A 25240-nucleotide genomic window follows, 5' to 3' on the forward strand; every position below is an offset into this window, starting at 1 on the left:
AAGACAAGCTCTTATTCAGGAATGTGCTGTATTTCATTTTCTCTCCCTCTCTTCACCCACCTTCATTTTTCAACCCTTTTGGGAACCATAACAAGCAAGGAACTGGGCAAGTGTATGAAATGTTGCCTCCTGCTTTATGGTTCTATGAAGTCAGCATCTGCCCTTCCTTGTTGGATTCCAGCAGCAACGTCCATCAATATCTAAATTCCTGGGCTTCCCTGGTGGCGCAGTGGTTGAGAATCCGCCTGCCAATGCAGGGAACACGAGTTCGATCCCTGGTCCGGGAAGATCCCCATGCTGTGGAGCAACTGAGCACATGCGCCACAACTACTGAGGCTGTGCTCTAGAGCCTGTGAGCCACAACTACTGAGCCCACGTGCCGCAACTACTGAAGCATGCGCCTAGAGCCTGTGCTCTGCAACAACAGAAGCCACCGCAATGAGAAGCCCGTGCACCACAACGAAGAGTAGCCCCCGCTCACCGCAACTAGAGAAAGCCCGTGTGCAGCAACGAACACCCAACACAGCCAAAAATAAATAAATTTATTAAAAAAAAAATCTAAATTCCTCTTTCCTCCGATGCCCAACTCAGCCCCTCCTCCTCCCAACAGACTCTGAGAGTGTTGTATTTTTAATGCTGAAATTTGGCAACTCTTTCCAAACCCAACCATCAGAATGTAATGAAGCAGAAGATCTTTCTGTGGGTCTCACACTTGGATGGTGTGGAAAATGCAGAGTGCCTCTGTTTACTGAGCATGTATTATTTTGCAGTCACTCCTGCAATGCAACTAATCCTCCTGACTTCTCTCAGTGATTCTTTCACTCTGCCACTAATGCTGTCTGAGTGTCCTCTCTTAAGGCACTTTCACATTTTACCTGGTTATAAATATACATTTATCTCCCACTGGATTGTGAGCTTTTAAAGACAGGCATTTCTCGGGAATCCCCTGGCGGTCCAGTGGTTAGGACTCCACACTTTCAGCACCAGGGGCCCAGGTTCAATCCCTGGTCAGGGAACTAAGATCCCACAAGCTGTGCAGCATGGCCAAAAAAACCCAGCAACTGTAAAGACAGGCATTTCTCTACTATTTATCTCTGTGCCCACTGTGTGCTTAATACACGTTTGCAAAATGAACACATGAAGAATGACAATAATGTTCTTCCAGTCACAGAGGCTTGAAGCCCTGGCTCATCTTGACAACTCCCCTTCCTTTACTCCGCGTCCACTAGGTTGCCAAGTCCTGTTCATTCTCCCTCTACAGTGCTTCTCACATTCTTTTTCACTGCAACTGATACCGCCTTTGGCTTCTTATCTCCTCACTCCTGAATTTCTGAAATATTCTCCTGATTTTTCTGGGTACAAACTATGTCTCTAGTTTATCCTGCACAGCACCAGATTGATTTTCCTGAAACATCATCTTGATCTTATCATTTGCCTGCTTAAAAATGGTCTGTAAGGTTCATCTCCTCAGCATGCATTCAAGGCCTTCCATAATCTGTTCCCAATTTACCTTACATTAGTTCTCTGCTCCAAGGTCCCACTCAGGGAGACCTCAAAGAGGAGAGGTACAAATGATCAGTGCTGCTGTTGGTGGGAATATAAATTGGTGCAGTCACTATGGAGAATAGTACAGAGGTTCCTCAAAAAAAAAAAAAATTAAAAGTAGAACTACCATATGACCTAGTAATCCCATGTCTGGGTATTTATCCAAAGGAAATGAAATCACTATCTCGTAGAGATAGCTGCACCCTAATGTTCATTGCAGCACTATTCACAGTTGCCAAGACATGGAAACAATATCCATCAATGGATGAATACATAAAGTGTTATATAAGTGGTGGAACATTATTCAGCCATAAAAAAGAAGGAAATCCTGCCATCTGTGACAACTTGGATGAAACTTGAGGGCATTATGCTAAGTGCAAGAAGTCAGATGGAGAAAAACAAATACTGTATGATCTTACTTATATGTAGAGTCTAACAAAGCCGAACTTTTAGAAACAGATAGTAGATTGGTGGTTGCCAGAGGCTCAGGGTTGGAGAAAATGAGATGTTGGTCAAAAGTGTACAAACTTCCAGTCATAAGAGGAATAAGTTCTGGGAATCTAATGTACAGCACAGCAACTATAGTTAACAATACTCTTATATACTTGAAAGTTGCCAAGAGAGTAGATCTTAAATGTTCTTATCATAACAACAACAAAAATGGTAATCAAGTAAGGTGAAGGATTTAACTAACCTTATTGTGTAAACATTTTGCAGTACACAGACACACACACAGAGGTATCAAATCATCATATTGTACACCTTAAACTTACGCAATGTTATATGTCCATTGTGTCTCAATAAAGCAGGGGTTGGGGGAAGAAAACAATGATAAGTGCTATAGTTCAGAGGTGAGAGAGTTTGGTATAGATTGGAGTGAGGTTGGGGGTCCAGGAAGGCTTTGCCAAGGAGGTCTGGATCATTTCCTTAAATATCACTTAGATCCCCTTTCTTCTCAAACTCACAGCCTCTCTCCTCTCTCAGCCTGAATCTGGAAAGGATTTTCAGAATAGGTGGTACTTAAGCCAGACTTGGAAAGATAGGATTCAAAAAGAAGAAGGGGAGGTGGGAGATGTGTTAGGAATTGCGTGAAAAGAGGTTGTGGTGGATGGATTAGGATTGGACCACAGTGGGCCTTAAATGCCAGCCTGGGGTGGACTTGATCTTGTAACCCTTCAAGGTTTCTTAGTAGAGGAGACATGGGATTTGCGTGATACCTTAGGAAATCATGTCAGTGTGGAGGATAAGTTTAGAGGGGGAGACTGGTGGGTGGCCAACTCCTGGGCCACTCACCTGCACAGATCTGATTTAATAATGGCCTGACTTAGAGACGTGGCGATCCAGCCATATATAGTCTAAGACTTAGTTGTTAGTAAGAGGAGACGTTCTTATCTCTTCAGTAAGATTCCCATGTGGTCCTACACCAAGGAAGAAAGAAGGACTAGTTGGACCTTTGTGTGACTTCCTGGTTTCTCCAGTCTTCCCCTGACATGTTACACTTGCCCTTAGTACTGAGACTCCAGGAAACTATGATGCCACAGCCTCAGCATTATGATGTCTGGAGGGTCCGGGCTCTTTCCTTTGCATGTACGTCTGTTTCTTTGAATAAACCCCTTCCCATGGCACCTCTCTGAGCCGTAATGTTTAGTAAAACATACTCCATATGACAAGTAGCTGTAGCTTGTCACTCTGCCCCAATCTACTTTATGTTTCTGAAGGGCCAGCTGTCAGGGTCCACCCTTGGTTGATCTAAGACTTAGACTCAGCATTACGGCATCAAAGTCCGTTGTTTCTCCTGCCTTGGAACCACAAACCAGTCTCTTGCCATTGAGAACTATTGGGCAGAAGGGAGACCGATAGAGCCTTTCAGCTACATCCTCAGAACTTTAACACCAGTCAGAGAAGCTATACTGCCAGAGAACTTTCAGTAGTGCCACGTTTGTATGCAGATGGAAGTTCATGTTCACCCCCAAAGCAGAGAAAGATCTCCAGGTTCTAGTTCCCCTTCACCTGGCCCCTCAGTACTCTGCCTTTCTGAAGCTATCTGAGCACCCCATACCAGGCTCTCCTGCTCTTGTCTCTTTTGTCCTTACCCCAGTCCCTTTCTCTTTCCTCACCTTGACCATGAGGTGAACCTGTGAGCTCAGCGTCATAGCTCCCCGATCCCGCACCCCGGAAGAGAGAACCCAGCATTAGGGACTCCTGCCACGGTGGGTCCATGGCAATCTATTCCGTTTTGTTTTGTTTTGTTGGCCAAACCGCGCAGCTTGTGGGATCCCAGCTCCCCGACCAGGGATCGAACCCGGGCCACAACAGTGAAAGCCCGGCATCCCAACCACTAGGCCACCGGGGAACGCCCATGGCAGTCTCTTCTGACTGTGCCATTGCGCTGACTTGTCTCCACCTTTCCCTAGGCTGGGAGCCCTTTCAGGGCAGGGTCGGGGCCTTATTCATCTTTGCGCGCCCAGGGCCCCCCACAGGAAAACCCAGAGGAACCCAGCTCTGCTCCTTCCACTGGCGCCCCCTTTCCTTTTCGGTTACCCAGCCACCACCCAACTCCAGGTGCTTGGAGGATGACAGACAGGAGACTCCTTGGATGACGCTCGGCTGTGTCACGGGCAGCGTCTCCCCAGCGCTGGAGACTCTACTGGCCTCATTCTGTCTCCCCTGAGCAGTCCTCTGAGGGACAGGGCACTGCTCCATCGGCCAGTCCCAAAGCCTGGTTTGGGGTTAGGGAGAAGGGAAGCCACAGATCACACGCCTTCCCAGCTGGTTCTGGCTGCAGCCCAGCTCCTCCTTGCTGTCTCTCTTCCTCCGCCTGACCCAGCTCACAAATCCCTGCCTTGCTCCTTCCAACCTTCGCTGGACCCCAGGGATGGCTCTGCAGGATGTGTGCAAGTGGCAGGCCCCCGACACCCGAGAAGCCTCACCTCACCTGCCTCAGGCTAGTGGCTGGGCTGTGCCCCAGGGCTGGGACCCTCAAACCTTCCTGCAGATCCATGGCCCCAGGCTGGCCCATGGTACCACCACCCTGGCTTTCCGCTTCCGCCATGGAGTCATCGCCGCGGCTGACACGCGGTCCTCCTGTGGCGACTACGTGGCCTGTCCAGCCTCACGCAAGGTCATCCCTGTGCATCGGCACCTCCTGGGCACCACCTCTGGCACCTCGGCCGACTGCGTCACATGGTACCGGGTGCTACAGCGGGAGCTGCGGCTGCGGGAACTGAGGGAGGGTCAGCTGCCCAGCGTGGCCGGCGCCGCCAGACTCTTATCAGTCATGATGTCGCGCTATCGGGGGCTGGATCTGTGCGTGGCCACTGCCCTGTGCGGCTGGGACCGTTCCGGCCCTGCCCTCTTCTACGTCTACAGCGACGGCACCTGCCTGCAGGGGGACATCTTCTCGGTGGGCTCTGGATCTCCCTATGCCTATGGTGTGCTAGATGGCGGCTACCGCTATGACATGAGCACCCAGGAAGCCTACGCCCTGGCCCGCCACGCTGTGGCCCATGCCACCCACCGTGATGCCTACTCGGGGGGCTCCGTGGACCTCTTCCACGTGCGGGAGAGTGGATGGGAATATGTGTCCCGCAACGATGCCTGGGTGCTGTACTCGGAACTGCGGGAGCTCCCAGGGCCGGGGCCAGAGCAGGAACGGGAGGAGGAGGCCACCCCGAACAGAGCCGGTGAAGGCGGAGGACCGTCTGTGGCGCCAGCCCCGGGGGACTTGAGGATGCCCGCAGAGACACTGTGAGCAGCAGCAGGACCTGGAGGGTCCAGCCCAGGGAGTGGGTGGCAGATGGGACCGCAGGGGGGCAGACTCACGGTGTCTGGCTCCTGCTCTTGTGGGTTGCGGCTTCATTTGTTCCAAGTCTCCATCCCTTTCTCCTCCTGGAGCCATCGACGGCTCTCTCCGACATGTTCCTGTTGGCGCCCAATAGATTGATCCAGCCTCCTTCTCAGCACTGAGTCCTCTTTCAGCAAGTACTTATTGCGCACCGGCTGCACGCCAGATGCTGTGCTAGGTGCTAGACCCTCTTTTCTTGCCACCCTCCTTTCTGCTTTTTCCCATCCTATCCCCAGTCTCTCTTCCTCTCATTTTAGTTCTTAGCTCAGCTTCAGAGTCTTTGCCACTTTCTCACCTTGGTGAGTGGAGATGGCTGGAGGGGAATGAGGTGGGGACAGTAGCCCAGAGGGCCCAGGCTGGAAGGGACAGGGACAGTGCAGCATGCACACCTGGGGGTGGTGATGGGCTTCCCACATCTGCTTTTCTTCTCCGCCCTCCTCCCTGACTTGACCCTAATGACTATGAGGCAAACTCCTTTACTGAATGCAGTTTTCATGATAACTCTTTGAGGTAAAAGTGATCCTCACTTGACAGAAGAGGAAACAGGTTCAAAGGGTCATGTGAGCTGCCCTAGGTCACACAGTCAGTGCAGAGATGATGCTGGGATCCTGGCCTTCCGCTCCAAGGCTGTGCTCGTTCAACTCAGTTTCTCTCCCAGGGCCTCTTCCTGCCAGGCGTCTGGGGAGTGATGTGGGGAAGAGAGCAGCTGGGCCGTGCCCCTGCCTGGTGGCCAGGGAAGGAGGAACCCAGAGGAGCCCGAGGGCCTGGAGGGCTGAGCCCAGGAAGCAGCCCCCACTGAGGCCCCTCTACCCCCCACCCCACCCCCGCTTGTCAGGGCCCGAGCCATCGCCCCAGGCACTCCCCCCCTCCCTTGCACTCTGGCTTCCAGGCATGTCATGGCCGTTGCCCGACTTCTCCTCCCGCTGTCCCGTTGCCTTCTCTCCAGCCTCCCTTTCCAGTAGCTCCCTCTGGGCATGAAGAAAAGAGAGAAGTGGCTGTGCTGGCTTAGCACAGCCTTTCCCACCCCTCCTGTCCCCTTGCCGCTCCCTTGTAAGCCCTGACTTGGCGATGCAGGCTGACAGCTCCAGGAGGGATGCCGCCCCGCCCTCCCCTCCCCAGGCCAAGTGAGCGAGGAAAGCAGGGTCAGCCTAGGAGGTGGCACCTGAAGGTTCCTGAACCTTCTTTCTCTATCCCACTCCTACAGCTTCCATCCCAAGATGAACAGTACCTTTCCTCCCTCCTGGACACCCCTCCTCCCAGCCTCCAGGCCAGTCGTGAGCCCCAAGCCTGCACCTCAGGCTAAGAATTCCTCCAGGCAGGAGCTGGCCAGACAGAGGAGCCCCAGCAGGCTCTGGCTTTCAGGGGATGATGGGAGAGGAGGGAAGAAAGCTGAGGGAGTCCCAGGAGGGAAAGCAGTAGGGAAGAGGGGGGGAAGTGGTCAGCGGGAGGGGGGCCACAGAAAGGTGCTCAGTACAGGAGGACTAGGCTTCGAGCCAGGGTCTGGGAATCTGGCTGGTGGCCTCCATAGCAATTCTTCATCCCTCACCCACTCCTCAGCCTCAGGAGAGGAGGTGCAGGACACTGGGAATGATCACTAGAGGTCAGGGACCCCTAGGCCAGCTTGGTCCTGGAGGAGCACAGGAGGAAGGGCAGCTTTTGCCCAGGGTTCAAGTGTTTGATTGACTCAGACATAAGAGGGGGCACCTCCACATGCAGAGGTGAGTGTGGGTCTGTGACCTGTTGTATGTGAGTGATCCAGGATAGGCGATGCACGTGCAGTTCCTATGTGCAGAGACAGGAAACAGGCTGGAAGTTATCAGGGAGAAAGACGGGCCTTATCACTTCTTTTGGGGAAAAGAGGTCCAGAGTGGGGGGGGGGGCAGGCTCACCCCACTGGTTCGATACTTCTGCATCCTCCCACCCCTGTCCTGAAGCCCCAGGGGTGAGAAAAAGCAGGGAGGGAGGGGCGGGCTAGCTTGGGGGTGCCACTTGAGCCCAGCCCAACGCTCCCTGGGAACCACATGCGGCTCACCCCCTGGAACACTCTGTGCCCCTCCCCTTCTCATTAATCAGGGAAGGAGGATTAAACCCAGATAGGGAGGGCATAACAGGGGGGGAGCCCCACTCTTCTTGTGTCTCCTTCTCCCATCACCTCTGCCCTTCTCTCTCTCCTCTTTTCCTTCCATGGTTCTGCCCTTCTTCACTCCCTTTGACAGATTCTGTCTTTCCAATGGTGAGGTATTTAAGACCAGAGATAAGCCCGAGGGTCTAGCTGAAAAGCCTGTTTCCCTACATTATTGTTTTCCTTGAAGCTTAATGAGCTGGGGAGGACCTCAGGAGGGTGTTAAGAAGGGCTGGGAGAGCAGGCAAAGGCCTGCATCCCACTTCAACGCACCCCTCACTACCCAGGGGCGGCCCACGACTCAATCCCTCCTTTTCTCCACTTACTCCTGAAGGCCTGATGCAGACATCAGGGGAGACCAAAGGGGTGGATCTAGCCCTGAACAGGAAGACTTGTTCTTCTGGCACCCTGCTTGGAGTGCTGCCTCCTAATCATTTCCTTCAGGGGCAGACAGTCTGCTCTCACTCAGGCCTTCAGGCAGGCAGGGGCCCGGTTCCAGCCTTCAGCAGAATCAATGACAATGCCAGCCTTCAGCAGAGTCAATGACAATGCCAGCCTCCAGCAGAGTCAGTGACAATGCCAGCATCGGAGCAGGGTCCTTGTCCTCCCACCGCCTGGTTGCCCTAACCAAACGGCGTGGAAGGTACAAGAAGGCATCTTCCCATTAGAGCAGCCGTCCCTGATTATCAGCACTCCGCACTTGGAGGGGAAGGTCACAAGGACCTATCCTGACCCATCTACTTGAGTCCCCAGGAGCCCTGCCTGGAGTTATGAGGCGTGGGTGCTAATTCTGGTTGCCGGGTGGACCCCTTCTCTGCTTAGGGAGTGCACGGTGAGAGATGCTGGCCGCCCGCTGGGCTCCCACCCCAGCTGACTTTGATTCAGCCCTTCGAACAGCCCGCCTCCCTGGTCCCTCTCCCTCCTCTTTGTGCCCACAAAGAGTAAGACCAGAGACTGGGAAGAATTAAAGGTGGGGCAGCAGGCCCCAGATCCACTGTGACTGTGCCACCTCGCCCTGGGCCACCCTTTCTCCAACTGGGACCACAGGCCCCAGGAGGCACTGGCTTGCCCCCCTCTGCTGTTCCCCACCCATACTTATTCCTAGTCTAGAACTCCTCTTCCTCTCAGTCTTTTATAGCTCCCCCTTTTCTCCACTTTCTCCTTCTCACTTTCCCCTCTGGCCGATCTCCACATCTTAATTTCCTTGGACAGTTTGAGACCAACAGAGAACCCAGAGGTCGTGGGGGTAGAGGTACATGTCATTATCTCCTTCGTCCCTGAATGGTATCAACCCAAAGCCTCCTCTATTAAAGGGACTTGAAGCGACTGTCCCCCAAAGGAGAAAGGAGAAGGAGCCGAGGGGGGTGCTTAGGCCTCTCCTCCAGCCCTTTGGCACAGTGAAGCTCTTACAGACACCTGAGTGCAGAAAGGAAAGCAGGACTCCAGCTTTACAAAATAAAGTGTTTGTTTATTATGAAATTAGAGATGGAGGCCCCTCCCCTTCCTCCCTCTTCCCCTTCCCCAGCTGCCTCCCTCTTTCCTGCCCATCCCTCCCCCTGGGGCCTGGGAAGCACACAAGACAATGCCCAGAGCTAGGATGCCCAGGGCCGGCTGACAGCTGGGCAGAGCTCCAGGGAGGCGGCCACGTTGGGGGCTGGAGCTCTTGCCCTGGGAGGTGGGCTGGCTCCCTCTCTCTGCTGGAGGCCAGTGGAGCCAGGATGAGGCCATGAGTGATGGATGGAACCATGCGGGCAGGTCTGCAACGACAGGAGAGCCCGAGTGACAGGTGGGGCGTGGGGGAGGGCTTTGGGCCACCCCCGTGCTCCACATAGTCTAGGGACACTGACCTGGGGCAGAACATCCCCTGCAGGAGGGTGGGCAGCAGTGGTTGGAAGTTTCTCTTTGTTTCTGGGATGGACAACGGAAGAAACCAAAAAGCCAGTCACAGGGACCCACAGAGAATGCGGGCAGATGTGGGCAGGAGACAGACAGAGAGCATGTGTGCGGGCACGGGAGACAGAGGGAGCCGTGAGTGACAGATTTAGAATGGGGGAGACCAAAACAGAGCCACAAGAAAGTGGAATCACAGTGAGAGAACGGAGAGATTCAGAGTCTGAGCCGCACAATGCAGACCCAGACAGGTGGAGTGTCAGAGACAGAGACAGAGATCCCTGGAGAGAGACGAACAGACGACTCAGGACGAGGGAGGTAAGGAGGAGGTTGCCCTGGGGAAGTGGGGAGGAGGGACACGGGGATCGGGAAGGCCTGGGGACCCCTGGGCTGCTGCCGCCTGCCTGGACCCCGGGGGCTCACTCAGAGGGCCTGTGCGCCGCCCCGCCGCGGCGGGCAGGGCCAGGCCGGCTCTCAGGGGGCCGGGGGCTCCTTGGCCCCGTAGAGCTCGGCCAGGGTGCGGAAGAGCGGCCCCCAGTCGTCCAGTGGCTCAGCGGGGCCCGGGGCGCCGCCGATCTCGCTGCCGGAGCCCAGGGAGCTGAGGGAGCCGCAGGAGGAGCCCCGGCCCTCGTAGCCGTACACCTGCACCGAGTCGTAGGGTGGGACGCTGGGGTCGTCGTCCGCCCCGCGCAGCCGCAGCGCCAGCAGCTGCGCCACGTCGGCGGGGCCAGGGGGCCGGGGCTGGCGCGGCGCCCTGGCCCAGGGCAGCACATCTCGGCGCGCGGGCTGGCCGGGAGCCGGCGGGGCGGCCCCGTCGGGGTTTTGCAGGGCGCTGATGTCGAAGGCCTCCGTGTCCTCCTCGCCGCCGCCCTCGTCGTCGTAGGTGATGATGTTCTCACGCACGTCCTCCTCCTCCAGCACCATCAGGGCTTCCTGCTTCTGGCGTCGCAGGGCCACGAAGAGCACCACCAGGGCTGAGGGAGAGGCGCACACGGGCCGCTGAGCCGGCAGGGCCAGGCACGGGGCAGCCCGGTTCCAATCAGAACGGCCTAGGGGTGGCAAGCCCTGGGTTTGACATCTGGCAAAGCTCGTTTGAATCCTGACTTCAACCCTTTACTCGCTGTGTGACCATGGAAAGTTGCTTAACTTCTCTGAACCTCTTTCGCCCTTAGATTGCTTGTGTGGAAAAGAGGGAAAACATTTACCCCTTAGCGTTGTTGAAAGGATGAAATACCAAGTGCTGTGCCCAACGCCACACGGGGCCCAGAGTCAGGGCTCAATAAACAGTTTTTATGGCTCATGACTGTCATTAGATTGACAGGCCAGGGATATGAGGCCAGAGCTTTTCTCTCGGATGCATGAGGCAGTGGGAAAATCCAGGCATGAGGGTTCCTTCAAGACCCAGGATGGATTTCCCTATGTCCAGTGTCCTCGTTCCTCTCCACACACCCTGCAGGCCTGGACCCCACATTTACGTCCCACTGTGGCCTGACTCACCAAGCAGGGTGCCCACACAGGTGATGATGGCGAGCAGGGCCCCGGTGCTGAGCCCAGCAGGTGAGAGCTGAGCCTCGGGCCGGCAGGACGCCACGGAGCCATCAGGCCGGCAGCGGCACACGCTGACAGTCACTGTGGCAGTACTGCTCAGTGCCGGCTGCCCCCAGTCCCACAGTTCGATGGGGACCAGGTAGGGGGCCTGGCGGGGCGGAGCGGGGCGAGAGGGCAGCAGCAGGCTGGCAGAGCCATCTGTGGGAGAGGAAGGTGTTGGGTCGCCTCCTGGGACACCTTCCCAGTAAGGTCGGTGCAGCCCATGGAGACAGCTTTCTGTGGGGAAGGTTTGCAAAGAGCAAAACCACATCCACCCCGTGTTTTTTTTTTTTTTTTAGCCCCACTGTGCATGTGGCTTGCAGGATCTCAGTTCCCCAACCAGGGATTGAACCCAGGCCACGGCAGTGAAAGCCCAGAATCCTAACCACTAGGCCACCAGGGAACTCCCCAAACCACATCCACCTTCTGTTGGGTGGAGGGCCCAGGTAGGCGGGCAGGGCTGGGGGTGGTAGAGGAGAGGAGGGAAGCAGGCATGGGCACGGTGGTAGGAGGCTACCCACCTCGGTTGTCCCGTACAGTGAAGTTGGCATCGGGGTCCAGAGGACCTTGAAGGGAGATACGGCTATTGTTGCCGACTTCATCTCTGTCCAGGGCCCTGATGACCTGAATCAGCTGGGAGGAAGAAAAGAAGCCGTGTATGGAGTGGGCAGCTGGAGAGGTCTTGAGGTCCCAACCCCTCTGCCCCAGCGGCTCACCTGGCCGGGGGCTGCAGATTCACACACAAAGGTGTCGTAGGGCTCAGCCAGCTGAGGAGCATTGTCATTCTCATCCAGGGTCTGGACGGCCACTTGCACCCGGGAGGCCTGTGCGGAGCTGTCTGAAGCCAGAACACAAACACATACATCCCATGCAAGCACACACATCACAGTTACACACAACACACGGGGTGTGTGGGCATGGATGCCACACATAGCACATAGCATGCATGTGGGACACATGAGATCATGCATGCAATATGCAAGTAGCAAGCAATGTTGTGAAATGAATGGAACAAGTGCATACAACAGCCATGTGGTACCCAAGACATGTGCAATATATATACCATATACACTCAACAGGAGTGTAGCACCCGTAACATACATATACAATAACCCACATGCAGGGTACATGTGCCATAAAGAAAAGGTAGACAGAGGATGCATACCAGATGCACACAGACAGTAGCCATGAAAGATACAAACACACTCATACCATCCATTTGATATACACTCAGTGTTTTAAAACAAATGCAACGTACATGAAGTGAATGTTCGATATATACAGTGAATGTAGTATCACGACCCCCAGGACGCAGAGAATGCGTTTCCATGCACAAAACCGGTGGACGGACACACACACACACACACAAACACACACACACACACACACACACACACCCCATCAGAGAGGTCTGGGAGGCTGTGGTGTAGCAATGAGTATCACTTAGAGTTGACCTTGGGGAGGGAGGAGCTACGTGATACTCAGGGGCAGAGCCAGGCCAGCCTGGGTACCATAGCCAGACACAGGCCCCCTCGTCATTGGGTGGCTCCCACCATTACCCTGCCTTGCTCCTCACTGCCAATGGCGTCCAAGAGAAAATGGAAATTGTGCCTCCCTGCCTGCCCCAGTGTTCACCTCCTCTAGGCTAAACGTCTCGGTTCCTTTAGTCTTTTCCCCAAGTTGAGGGAGAGCTGGCTGGCTCTTGGGAAGGTGCTGAGCTGACAGCCTGGGCAGAGGAGCAGACGGCCTGGCTAAAGGGCCTGGGATACCCTGAGATGGGACGGGGCTGGGGTCCATTCCTTCGCTGCAGTTAAGGCCCAGGGCCTGCTAGTCAGTATTGGGATTTCTAGGGGTGGGGAGCAGGATTTGGCAGGAGACGAGAAGACACTGAGGGGAATACACACACACACACACACACACACACACACACACGCAGGGCTACGTATACACGGGCAGCCACAAACACACTACATATACCACAAATACACACAGGGATGTTCGCACGGACAGACACGCATGCACCACCACACAGCTGCATGGTCATAAACATAAACCTATCTACATACAATTCGACACATATGAGAGGCAGTATGGCAGAGGAGATAACAGCTGAGATTCTGCAGCCTGACTGGGACTGAGGCCCCACCACTTAATGTCTGTGTGACCTTGGGAAGTTACTTAACGTCTCTTTGCCCGAGTTTCCTCCCTTTAAAATGGGGGGAAAAAAATCGTACCTTCTTCATAAAGTTGTGGTGATGATTAAATGAATTAATCCATATTTGGTACTTAGAACAGTGTCCGATACACAATAAATAGTAAATTATCACTATCTGTCCACAAACACTCACATGCACAAAACAATATATACAAACAGCTATTTGTATCTATCACTATACACATCCAATTACACATATGCACAAATAATATAAATACAATTCTATACACTCAACTACATACACATACATGCAGCTATAAACGTATACTCACAAACATATATGTATGTATGTATATTTATTTTCCACACGTATGGAATCATACACATGTAAGTACACACCCACGCGTACACACACATACAGCTCTTCACTGACATGTACAAGTATGTATGCACACAGTGACAACTCCCCTAAACAGGGCACAGACAGCAAACGTAGGAGACCCTGAGGCATGAGCAGGCGTGGTGAGGAGAGCTTCATAGAAGGGAGGGAGGTCTAAGGCTGAACCACACTGCTGGTGACCGGTGACTGACATGGGCAGTGCATGGAGCTGGTCCCTCTCCCCACCCTTGAGGGCTCCCGGCAGGGCTTCCCAGAGAGGGGCTCCTGGCACCCCCCCCCCACCCCGGCCCCGGTCAGCTCCCAGAGGAGGGGCCCAGCCCCTCCCTGACGCCCCTTCAGCCTGAAGCAGAGAGTGGGCCAGGCAGGGTCTCCCAGGGTGCAGGAAGCTATTCAAGGTTAGGTTTATTTCCGGGTTGGGGAAAGTCAGGTATGGGAGCCAACTGAAGGTGAGGGGAAATGCTCAGGCAGACCCACTGTGCCAGCCCAGCCAGGAGACCAGAGGGCCTGCCTGGTGGTGATGATGCAGGCTGGGGACCCAATGGCTGTACGCTGGGTGAGGGTGTGATGGCACTAGCCGCCCTCCCCCACCCCCATACGTCCCCAGGGACAGCCCCTCTGCTGGGAGGCTGCTGCCTCCTCCCGGGTCTCCCGGGGGCCCAGGACTCCTCACCGACTTCTGTGGCCAGCACCGTGAGGTTGTGCCAGACACGAGCCTCGCGGTCCAGGGGCACTGCTGTGCGGATGGTACCGTCTTCAGGCTCGATGGAGAAGCAGTGCTCCGGGTCCGAGTGGGGGAGGATGGAGTATCTGGGGAGATGGAGAGGGTCTGGGGGCTGATCTGGGGCAGGGCCAGAGCTTGCAGCTACCCCCTCCCTCCCTCTGTTCACCTTGCTGGGCCTCATGGCTCAGGTGGGCAGAGGGCCTGAGCTGGCCAGAGACGCGCACCCAGAGCCATAGTTCACGTTAGGGTCCCCTCAAAAGACAAATATCCCCGGGGAGTCATCAGCATTAAACACCTGTCCTAACATGCCCGGGACTGGGTTTCATGGGCATGCAGGGAGAGAGAGGTGACGTCGGGTAAACACTGCTCTGTCTTTCCGACTTCTGGGGCTCTGTTCTGGGGACCAGGGACCCAAGTTCTAGCCCTGCTCTGTCTCAGGCCAGCTGTGTGACCTTGGGCAAATCTTTTAACCTGTTTCCTCAACTACAAAATGGGAATGACTCCCTCAGTGCTATGACAGGGATGCTGGCTGGGGCGGTGGAAAGAGTGGGTCTTCTTGGGGCCGACAAGTCCGGATCTGAATCCCAGCACTGCTACTTACTGACTGTGCGACCTTGGGCAAATTACTCAACCTCTCGGGACGAAGCCTCTAAAGCAGGGGTCCCCAAACCCCGGGCTGTGGACCAGTACTGGTCCATGGCCTGTTAGGAACTGAGCCGCACAGCAGGAGGTGAGCAGCGGGCAAGCGAGCGAAGCTTCATCTGCCGCTCCCCATCATCGCTCGCGTTACCGCCTGAACCATTCCCAACGCCCCCCCACTCCCCTCCATCCGTGGAAAAATTATCTTGCACAAAACCGGTCCCTGCTGCCAAGGAGGCCGGGGACCGCAGCTCTAAAGCAACCGGAGCTGATACGGTTACTCCCCTTATCTACTATCCGACTCTCATAGGTTGTTGGGAGAAGGAAATGTTATCAAGCGGGTAAAATGTGAAGCGCTGAGCCAGTGATCAATAGCCATGGCCATCAATTGATCCATCGCACTCATCAGATGAGATTCCATCTGCTCGCACTGCCACTGGGAGGCGCTACTATCATCCACCCAGAGGGATGGGTGGAGAGTGTGGGAGGGGCTAGCAAGGTCCTCCAGTCCTCCCCTGGCCCCAGGCCTGCAGCGAGGGAGACTTCTGCCAGGAGGTGAGCGTGATTTGCAGTAATGGGGGCACATCCTCGGGCGGGAACAGCCTGCTGCTGAGTCCTGGCCCTGAGCCCGCCTGCACCCCAGCTCACCTGATTGGGCTGGCCCGGGAGTCCAGGTCAGCGGCTGACACCTGGCCCACCAGGGTCCCGGGAGACTTGTTCTCGGGGACTGCCAGGCGGTAGGCAGCCTGGGTGAAAGCGGGTGGTTCTGGGGCGTCCTGCACAGCCACGCGCACTGCGGCCACGTCCTTGAAGGGCCCTCGCCGCAGGTAGGCTGGGTCGATGAGCGTGTTGGTCGCCTCCACACGGAAGGAGTAGGAGCGACGGGTCTCGAAGTCTAGGGGCTGTGGTGAGGGAGACGGAGTGACTGAGGCAGGTGCGAACCCGGGAGGTGGGCACCAGAGGGGCAGTGGCCTCGGTGGTCGGGGTGGGGTGGGGTGCAGGTTACTCGGTCAGAACTCTAGGTCTGCCCCCAGTTCCATCACAGACTTGCTCTGTGCAAAGCCCTGAGCCAGTTACTCCCCCGTTCTGGGCCTTAGGCTCTCATCTGAAAAATGAGGAGATGACCATAATCTCTAAGCTCCAACACAGGGATCCCGAGCGAGCCTGTCCTAGCCCAGTTAGAAGCGTGTCCCGTGGGGCAGGAGGCAGGTGTGAGTGGGTCCGCAGCGCTGGCAGACGGGAGGCTAACCTTGCGGACAGTGAGGAGCCCATCTCGACCCCGGGGGTCTGTGCTGATGCTGAAGGCCTCGGACCCCTCCCCATCCAGGATGCTGTATGCCATGAGGGCGTTGTCCCCCAGGTCTGGGTCCTGGGCCCGCAGCCGGCCCACCAGGGTGCCCGGCCCAGCGGTCTCCATCACGGAGAACTGGTACAGGCCTTGGGGTGGATGGAGGGAGACGTTCTGAGAGAGGTCCCCGGCCCTCCTCCCTCCCCCAGCACGTCCTTCTCCCAGGCCTGGCTGGGGGAGGGGTGGGGGAGGCTTCTCCCGAGGCTGTAGGGCTGGGGGTGGTCAAAGGGCGGCTCAGGCGGGGCACTTGTCCCTTACTCTGAGGGAACTTGGGGGGGTTGTCGTTGACATCGCTGAGGGTGACCGTCACCGTAGTGCTGCCCGACAGCCCCCCCATGTGGCCGCCCATGTCCTTGGCCTGAATCACCACCAAGAACTCCTCCTGTGTCTCGCGGTCCATGTTGGGGATGGCGGTCCGCACCACTCCTAGGGGGAGAGACGATAAGTCAGGGGGTGCCTGTCCCCACGGCCGCCCTACTCGCCTCCCAAGCTCTATCCTCACCAGTCTGGGGGTCCACAGAGAAGAAAGGCAGTCCATCCAGCACAGTGTACACCAGCTTGGCGCTGTTCCCGTAGCTGGGGTCATCGGCATCGTGAGCAGTCACCTGGATCACTGATGTCCCTGTGGGGGACCCCGGCACCCCGCTCAGCTGGGGCAGAGCCAAGTGGGGAAGAAGGGTAGATGGGCGGGACCCAGACATGAGCGGGGCTGAATTGCAGGAGGTGGGTTCTGGGGCAGAAAGCAGTGGGGGAAGGAGAGGTGAGGGCACTCTAGGAGATGGGATCCGGGATGTCCAGACCTGGGGTACTCACCGACATTGGACATCTCGGGCACTGTGGCGTGGTAGGGCCCAAGGGGAAAGATGGGTGGATTGTCATTGATGTCTTGCACCTTGATAATGAACTCCGATGGGGGCTCCAGGGGTCGGTTGGAGGCTCGGTCCACAGCTTGGGCCAGTAGAACGTACTGTGCCTTCTCCTCCCGGTCCAGGCTTTTGGTGACATGGATATTGCCTGTGGCCTCGTCAATCACAAATACAGTGCCTGCCCCCTCTCCGGTCAGCAGGTACTTGGTGCGGCCCTCACCCCTGTCCACATCTGAGTGCAGCTGTAGGGATCGGGGAAACATGGCAGCGGGTTCCAAGCATAGGGACAGAAAGTTAGAGTCTAAATCTAGGATTGGGTGGAGTGTTGGGTGTCCTGAGGGACCAAGGTCATTGCAGAAGTGATGAAGTTGCAGGGCAGGGCCTTGAGGGTCAGGGTAGACATGGGAGGGGTTGATCCTTACCTTGCCAATAAGGACAGGCTCTGGTCCAGCGTATTCCTCAATGACGAAGAACTGGTTCCACACCCAGCTCCGTCGGGTCCGAAGCAGTGCTGGTCCTGGGCCCCCCCAGGACCCTGCCCAAGCCCGGGCTGGGGCTGCCAGGTGCCCCATGCAGCTCCAGCCACCCAGCCAGGCCAGCAGGAGCCTCACCAGGCCCCACATGTTTGGGCTCAGCCAGGGCGCTGTTCACTGCTCCCGGGTGCTGAGGCATGAGCTGGCTGGGGCAGAGGGGCAGGTGCTTTGGGGCTGCCCCATGGATCCACACCTGCAGGATGGGCAGCTGTTTACGGTTAAGAAAACCCTTAAACCTCCCCTCCCCAAAGTTAGATGCGGAAGATCACACCTCCAAGGAACCAGACGCCCCACTGCCCAGAACCCAGGCTAAGACAGAGAGCAGACAGTCTGATCTTTCCCTCCACCCAGGCTCTGCCCGTATTCACCTCCAGCCCTCCAAGCTGATACATCTCCTGCCACTCAACTCTGAGTAGAGAAGCTTGGGAAGAAAATAGGAGAGGGGATGCTGGGAGGGCTTGGAACCCCGAACTGGCCCCTGTGCTCCCAGGGTGGGCATGCAGCTTGGGGCTGGATGAGATGGGGGCTACCAGGGAAAGGGCTTAAAATCCAGGGATTGGGATTCATGGAAGTGTGGTCTCAGGGAGCCTAGGTCAGGCTGAGATGACAAGGAGGGCAGCCTCAGACAGGGTTGAGAGCCTGTGAAAGTCCGTCCTCCACAGGAACCCCGCCTCTCCAGAACCTGCCCCCCGGCACACAGCTAGCTGAAGTCCTTGAAGGGGGACTGGGCTCCTGAGGCAGAGTGGGGGGCCAGAGCTGAAAGAAGAGGGGTGGTAGAGGCTGAAGACTGGGGAGGGGGAGCAGAGGCAGACCCAGAGGCTAGAGACACAGCGTGATTAAGGATGAGACCAAGATTCAGGGACTGTCAAGAGACAGAGACAGAATGGCAGCAAGAGACAGGAGGAAAGAGATCAAAGGAGGTAGCCTGGGTGCCTGAAAGGCAGAGAGGAGTCACGGGTACCAGGCTTGAGAATGGGTGGAAGAGGGGGCAGAGGGGCTTTCAGTATGTGTGATGAGCAGGAAGGGGCAGCTTTAGCTGCCGGGGTCAGACCAGGCCGCCCCGGTGCGGAACTTCATTCTGGGAGAAGGGGGCAGCCAGGAGGGGCTGTGGGAAGGAAGCTAGAGGACCCTTCCCACCACTGTCTCCTCCCTCTCCTCCAAGGGGGACCCCTCAGGTGGCTGTGGCTGCGCCCCTCCTCCCCTAGAGCAGACATACACCTGACAGTCCTTTCCTTCCCGAGGGAAGAGGGAAGCCGGGGGCCAGAGAGGGAGGCGGGACGAAGAGAAGGAAGGCGATAGAGGACTGGGAAACAGGATAGCGGGAAGGGAAGGGAAGAGGAGAGCAGAGGGAAGGAACGGGGAAGGAAAGGAAAGAGGGGAAAAGAAAAGACAGGAGAGGAGAGAAAGGTGGAGGAAGAAAAAGGCAAAGAGGAAGAGGAGATGGAGCAAGACAGGGCAAGAGGGAGACAGAAGGGGTGGGGAGCCAGGGAAGGGGCAGAAAAGGCAAACAGGCAGAGAGAAGGCAGGATGAAGAGAAATCGAGGGAGAGGAAGATGGGAAAAAGAGGGAGAGAGGTGCGAGGGAAGAAGGGAAAGCGGTAGAGCGCGGGAGAAGGGAGCCGGCAGTGGGCTCCCAGCCGCGGAGCGCACCGCTCACCGCTCTGAAGACACCCGCAGGCTGCGGGCCCCCTGCTGCCCCTCCGAGGATTCCCAACCACGGGCTCCAGGGCAGGCGCCCTTACCTGGCAGTGCCAAGGGGCCCAGCCCGGTGGGGAGCGCCCCCGCCCGCCCCCGTCGCCGGGTCCCGGGGGCGCAGCCCCGAGCCGATCGGAGCGGGCGCCGCGGCTCCGCTGCAGGTCTGAGCGGCCCCGGCTGGAACAAGGGAGCGAGACGGAGGGGGCGGGGGCAGGAGGCTCCGCCTGCGGAGGAGCTAGGCGCCTCCGCGCCGCGCGGGAGAGCCCAGCCTCCGACCCTCCCCGGCCAGCCCGGGCCGCGCAGCGGGGGGCGGGGGTGGTGCCTGCTGCCCGCCCCCTCGGCGCTGCCGGGCGCATACGGATGCGGTGCCCCTCCCGGGCCGGGCTCGCAGCGCCTGGAGGGGCACTCGGGCGGGAGGGCTTCTAGGCCACGGCGCCAGGCCGTTCCCGAAGAGCTAGAGAAGGCGCACCCGGGAGCGCGAAGCGGCCCGCACGCCCCCCGCAGCCGGGCGAAGGGCGAGCGCACGGTGAGCAGGGGAATCTGGAGCCCACTGCGGAGGCCCGGCTCGCCGTCCCAGGCCCGGCCTTGGAGGCTGCTGTGGACCCCGGCCGTGAGGCGGCGGCATTTTGGGAACCTGTGCAGGGAAGGGTAGCGGGCCGGCTGGGGGTCTTAAGCACAGCAGAAGGGTCCAGGGAGTCCGCGGGCTGGGCCCAGGGAACAAACAGGTCAGGGACCGAGGCGACATCGGCGGGAGGGCACGGAGCCTTTTTGGGAAGCTCGTTTACAGGAGCCTACTGAGCGAGCGGCTGCCGCCCTCTGGTGGCAGTTATGGGAGGCACCTTGAAGGTGGTGAGCAGGTGACCAAATGCCTCTAGCACAGCACCGGGACACCCCTTTTCCCAGGGCGTCTTTCCCTCGGCCCTCCAGTGAGGAAGATCCACAGCTGTGTGTGGCCAGAGCCGAGGCAGGGATGGAGGGAGGGTGGGAAGTCCCTGCTCCGGGTAGCAGCAGCCTAAGTTAAGTGTATGGAATGCAGGCAACGCTGGTTGCACCACATGCTGCAGCCTCCTCTTCAGCATGGCTCTCACCCAGGCCCTGCCCAAGGAAAGCCACTCAATCACACTAGGTAAAACTAAGTCAGATTTTTATTATTTTCCATAGACCACATCATTTAATAATAAAAAAAATAAAAATAAAAATTGAACAAAAGGAAAAGGTGGATATAAAGTGGAACCGGTGGGCAGGAGGCATGGGCTGCAGGACCAAAGAGACTGGGAACTGCAGGGGCCCTGGGACTCAGGAGGAGATGCTGATTCAGCTCATAGGTGACCCAGTCCTGGCCCCGGCTGTTCCCAAAAGGGGGGTGCAAGTACCAAAGGAGGTGGTGAGCAGGATGGAGGAAAAACAAGAGAGAGGTTTGGGGCTCCTGGCTGTTCCCCACCTCTGGGCCAACCACCTCCCTCCCTAACATAGCTCTTCCCTCTCACAGACTTAATGGGAAATGAGAGGGAGGAGAGGGCTAAGTCCCAAGAAACAGATTACGGGTTAGGGTGGGAAGATGCCCACTGCTCCATTTGGTATGTGGGGACAGGTGGCAGCCAGACTTCAGCACTGGGCAAAAGGTGTGAAAGACCCCTGGTTCCAGGGTGGTGGAGATTGTACCTATCCCTCTGTGGCCTTGAACCCCCCTGGGGCAGGGTGGCCGATGCCTGCAGCTCTCCCTAGTGTTCTCCTGGCTAGCGGCGCCCACCCCGGTCCCGCACAGGCGTGCTCCGACTCCGGCTCCTGCTGTGGCGCTTGGTGTCCCTGCGGTCCCTCTCCCTGCCTCGTTCCCGGTCCCTGTCCCTCTCCCGATCTCGATCTCCCCTGTCCCGCTCCCTGTCCCTCTCCCTCTCCCTGTCCCTCTCCCGGCTGTGCTCTCGCCGCTTCTCTCGCTCCAGCTGTCGGGTCCGTTCCCGCTCCGCCTCCTTCTCCCGCTCCTTCTGCTCTTCTTCTTCTTGCTCCTTTCGCCGCTTCTCCCGCTCCTTGGCCCGTTCAGCCCGCTCTGCCTCCTTCTGAACAATCTGTAGCAGGCAGGGAAGGCAGAGAACAGGAATCTCAGCCCTGCTCACATGAGTCTCACCTGGTCTCCCTGCACCTGGACCCTGCACTCTTAGCTCGGGACCACTGTCAGCCTTGCTGTTATGCAGGAAGGGGGAGAGGGGGAGGGCCTCAGCAGTCACATCTGTCCTTGTCTCAGAGCCCCAAGCCCTCCTCCCAGTCTTCATCTTTTATGCCCACGACAGGTAGTGGCACCATCCATGCCTGGCCTCTGGTATTTCCTAAGCTAACTAGATGTGAACAAATCTCTATTCTCTCTAGTGGAGTAGCATAAGCCTACAATTCCCAAAAGGCCCATCACAAAGAAACGTAGATTTAAAAAGCTAAAACCCCTAGAAATTAGAAAGAGAAACGGCTGAGTTTATTAAACACAGATTTCTCAGCTAACTAAAATCAACTTCCAAGAAGCACGGTTGGCACCGCCAGCTTCCTGGGACACACACAGAGTTCCCATCTCGTGTCTACCTCTATCCTTTTGGGTCTGGCTTCTCTATGGCCCACTCAATCAACTGGGTCTTAAAACTGCCTCTTTCTGTGATGCTTAGCTTCTGCCTTATTATTCTAAGCCAATACCTGGGCCTATTCACTCTCGTAGTCACACGACTCTCCCCTTGCTCACTCCCAAGCCTTGATGCAGCTTGGCAGGTGGTTCCTCCTGAGCTTGAGAGTGCCTCTCAAGGCAGGAAGGTGGGCGCTCACCTGGCTGTCAGTCAGTGGGAGCCAATAGATGCAGGGAGCTGCCTTGGTCTTACGGAAAAGGTCGTCCAGCAGCTTGGCAGGTGGTTCCTCCTGAGCTTTCTCTGAGGTGGAAGAAAGTGAGTCAGACTTGATGCATATGACTGTGCCCCATCCCATCTGGGTCCCTTTCCCACCTACTATTGAGTATGTGTGCCCCCCATAGCTAAGTACCTTTCTTCTCACTCTTCTTTTCTTTAGACTTTGCGCGTTCCTTGCGGCGGCGGTCACGGGACCGTGATCGGGAACGGGGCCCTTCTCGAACTTTGTCCCGATCCCATTCACGCTCTGATCGAGTTCGCTCCCGCCGCTCCATCTCCCGTTCCCGCTCTGCCCACTGTTCCCGCACCGCCCGCTCCTGCTCCCGCTGCTCTGCCCTGGGGTGCTGTGGCGGCTGGGCTGGGGGCGGGGGCGGGGGGTGCAGCGGCCGTGGTACCCCCTGCTCCTCTGTCTTAGTTTCAGAGGGACGGTCCACCAAGAGGCCTCGGTGATAATCCAGCTGCGGGTAGAGGAGGGACAAGGACAGTCAGGATGAAGATGACATCACTCCCACCAAAGGAGCCCAGGTACCAGTGAACAGACTTTGGAGCCCCATGGTTCAACTGAAGGAACCAAAGAGGAGGGAAAAGGAATCTCAGTGACCGCAGGTTTGGCCGGGATCTCAGCTGGAATCTAGCAGATAACAGCCTCCCCTGCCCCTACCCCCCTCCTTCCTTTCCCTTGGTTTCTTACCTCATCTTGCTCAGCATAGTCAGCACAGAGGAATTTGGGGTTGGACTGGGGCCATTTGACCCCATGTAGAGCTGTGCGGGTGGCAACTGCTTCCTCTACTGTCGAGTACTGACAGAGGGAGGGAGAAGGCAGAGGGTCATAACAGGCCTTGAACCCCTCCCACTTGCCACAGTGCCCTCAAATCTGCCCATGATGGTCACAAAAGGAAATACAGGCCACAACCTAGAGAATCAGCTTCTTCCCCTCACCGTTACAAAGCAGTGAGATTTGATCTTGTCAATCCAGAAAGCCTCTTCTACCAGAGTTCCCGTACGTCCCAACAATTCCTTCAGTTGGCCTAAAGTGAAGGGACGAACCTGCCAATGAAAACGAAATTTCAGGTTCTTAAAGAAGGCAAGAACTATACTCATGTAACTAGTCTGAAGATTTCCCACACCACTGTCACAGGAGTATAGCGTCCAAGTCTGGGTGAGGCCAGAGAGGTTAGGAACCCTCCATCAGGAATGTGAGAAGAGTGGTAACACTGACTGAGACATCATGGGCCAGGCTCTCTACAAATTCTCAAGACAACCCTGCAGGGTGATACTTTTTTCTCCCCATTTTTCAGATGAGACAGGTTGTGAGGTTAAAAAACTCACTCAATGAGTGAGTAACCGGCAGATCCCGGAGTTGAACCTAAGAAACACGAGTCCAAAGCTCAGACTCTAAACCAAGCTGCACTGTGGGAAAAAAATGACTTACCAAATTGGAGATGTGGACGATGTTACTGATCTTGCCCCGGGGTGGGGAGGGCACTTGAGCAGTCCGGACTGGGTCATCAATTGTAATGGAAACTCCCGACTTCTGCTGGCTAATGGAACGTCGAGTTAAGGTATCTCCTAAAGTCACTATCAAATAGAGCACAAGAATGACTTTGAGCAGGGAGCAATGCTGGCTCTTTCACCTCCAGCAGGACTTTAGAATTCCCTACCGGCAGTCACTGTCCCATCTAAATGTGCTGAGCACCTGCACTGTGCCAGGTACGGTCCAGGCGGATCTCCTCATTATGGAGATGCAAAAATTAAACAGATTCAAACCTAGCCCTCAAGCAGCTTGATAACTAGAAGACATGTGTAAAATACTAGAACACAAGGCAGAAAACATTAAACGCTTTAAATAAAAGAGGTCCAAATAAAGTGCTCGGGGAATTCAGGGGGCCGCATGTTTCACTCGTAATGCTGCACCTACCTTTCTTTACTTCATGCTCCACAGGTGGGGGCAAGGCCACCTCTACTGAGACCTGGGGAGGTACAGGCGCTTCTGCTTCAGGCTCCTTCTCTTCTTCCTCCTCTTCCCTCTGCCCATTCTCCTGGCCCTCGGAAGGCACCACCTGTAAGGTATCAGATAACAGATGGATTCTTTTTTTTAAAAAAAAAATTTATTTATTTATTATTTATTTATTTGGCTGTCCCGGGTCTTAGTTGCGGCATGTGGGATCTAGTTCCCTGACCAGGGATCAAACCCAGGCCCCCTGCACTGGGAGCGTGGAGTCCTAGCCACTGGACCACCAGGGAAGTCCCTACAGAGGGATTCTTGAACACCAAACAGGTACATTCTTTTCAGTTTCTGGTTTCTCGGGGAGAGACGGTGGGAAGTCAACCTAACATGCTTCTTCCACTAGGGAGGAGATTTCATTATTAGGTTCACCTCCACCAGATCCTGGGATTTGTAGTGCCCTCAACTCTGCCATGAGGAAAACTAAGGCAGGAATTGGCAAATTTTTTCTGTAGAGGGCAAGATATTAAACATTTTAGACTCTGTGAGCCATACGGTTGCAATTACTCAACTCTGATATTATAGCACTTGAGCAGCCGGAGACAAGAGTAAATGAACTGGGCTTCCCTGGTGGCGCAGTGGTTAAGAATCCGCCTGCCAATGCCGGGGACATGGGTTCGAGCCCTGGTCTGGGGGATCCCACACGCCGCGGAGTAACTAAGCCCGTGCGCCACAACTACTGAGCCTGCGCTCTAGAGCCCATGAGACGCGACTACTGAGCCCATGTGCCACAACTACTGAAGCCCGTGCGCCTAGAGCCCGTGCTCTGCAGCAAGAGAAGCCGCCGCAATGAGAAGCCCGCGTACCGCAACGAAGACCCAACGCAGCCAAAAATAAACAAAACAAAAAAAAAAGAGTAAATGAACTGGTGTGGCTGTGTTCTTACAGAACTTTATTACAGGCTACAGGTTAGATCTGGTACCCTGCTGACCCCTACCCTACAAGGGCCAACTAACCCAACCCTCTGCACAGATGGCAGACTTCCCTTCTAGGACTCTGCCTTAGCTCCTCACTC

At 56.3% G+C, this 25240-nt stretch overlaps 3 protein-coding genes and 1 long non-coding RNA gene across 9 annotated transcripts in view; 2 read left to right on the forward strand and 2 right to left on the reverse strand.

The window, feature by feature from the left end:
- The first annotated feature begins 4420 nt into the window (after window positions 1-4420).
- Window positions 4421-5296, forward strand: PSMB11 (proteasome subunit beta 11). Its single transcript, XM_059915636.1, has one exon. The coding sequence runs from the start codon at window positions 4421-4423 to the stop codon at window positions 5294-5296; it is 876 nt and encodes a 291-aa protein (XP_059771619.1).
- Window positions 5297-9036: 3740 nt separating this feature from the next.
- CDH24 (cadherin 24) lies at window positions 9037-19494 on the reverse strand. Of its 2 annotated transcripts, none has more exons than XM_059913856.1 (13): window positions 19392-19494; window positions 17540-17843; window positions 17065-17359; window positions 16754-16873; window positions 16510-16677; window positions 16153-16340; window positions 15552-15805; window positions 14214-14350; window positions 11705-11826; window positions 11510-11621; window positions 10899-11147; window positions 9359-10375; window positions 9037-9268 (listed from the first exon to the last, which is right to left on the reverse strand). In XM_059913856.1, the coding sequence occupies exons 2-12, from the start codon at window positions 17738-17740 to the stop codon at window positions 9876-9878; spliced, it is 2346 nt and encodes a 781-aa protein (XP_059769839.1). In that variant the 5' UTR covers window positions 17741-17843; window positions 19392-19494; the 3' UTR covers window positions 9037-9268; window positions 9359-9875. The 2 variants fall into 2 exon arrangements, with proteins under 2 accessions (XP_059769839.1, XP_059769840.1); XM_059913857.1 differs by having other exon boundaries at window positions 19307-19392.
- Window positions 19495-19669: 175 nt separating this feature from the next.
- LOC132359588 (uncharacterized) lies at window positions 19670-25063 on the forward strand. 3 transcript variants are annotated; one of them, XR_009500882.1, is made up of 4 exons: window positions 19670-19870; window positions 22636-22745; window positions 24163-24498; window positions 24751-25063. It is a non-coding gene; the product is annotated as an uncharacterized LOC132359588 (long non-coding RNA). The 3 variants fall into 3 exon arrangements; XR_009500884.1 differs by having other exon boundaries at window positions 20381-22745; window positions 24163-25063; XR_009500881.1 differs by having other exon boundaries at window positions 24163-25063.
- Window positions 20472-25240, reverse strand: part of ACIN1 (apoptotic chromatin condensation inducer 1) — a 32785-nt gene continuing 28016 nt past the window's right edge. For all 3 annotated transcript variants that reach the window (XM_059913860.1, XM_059913859.1, XM_059913858.1), the window contains 7 exons: window positions 24139-24280; window positions 23653-23798; window positions 23160-23267; window positions 22912-23019; window positions 22354-22678; window positions 22144-22244; window positions 20472-21407 (listed from right to left, as the gene is read on the reverse strand). In XM_059913860.1, coding sequence (XP_059769843.1) covers window positions 21081-21407; window positions 22144-22244; window positions 22354-22678; window positions 22912-23019; window positions 23160-23267; window positions 23653-23798; window positions 24139-24280 — 1257 coding nt within the window. In that variant the 3' untranslated portion in view covers window positions 20472-21080. The remainder of the gene's footprint in view (window positions 21408-22143; window positions 22245-22353; window positions 22679-22911; window positions 23020-23159; window positions 23268-23652; window positions 23799-24138; window positions 24281-25240) is intronic.

Source organism: Balaenoptera ricei, chromosome 2 (genome assembly GCF_028023285.1).
Source record: "Balaenoptera ricei isolate mBalRic1 chromosome 2, mBalRic1.hap2, whole genome shotgun sequence".
Lineage (NCBI taxonomy): Eukaryota > Metazoa > Chordata > Mammalia > Artiodactyla > Balaenopteridae > Balaenoptera > Balaenoptera ricei.

What these genes read in the sequence shown, in the direction of transcription:
- CDH24 (XM_059913856.1), bottom strand. Translation starts at nt 17,740, where the DNA reads ATGTGGGGCCTGGTGAGGCTCCTGCTGGCCTGGCTGGGTGGCTGGAGC. An exon ending in AGCCTGTCCTTATTGGCAAG is followed by an intron (nt 17,360 to 17,539) that starts GTAAGGATCAAC and finishes CGATCCCTACAG; the next exon opens with CTGCACTCAGATGTGGACAG. An exon ending in AATCTGCAGCCCCCGGCCAG is followed by an intron (nt 11,622 to 11,704) that starts GTGAGCCGCTGG and finishes TCTTCCTCCCAG; the next exon opens with CTGATTCAGGTCATCAGGGC.
- PSMB11 (XM_059915636.1), top strand. Translation starts at nt 4,421, where the DNA reads ATGGCTCTGCAGGATGTGTGCAAGTGGCAGGCCCCCGACACCCGAGAA.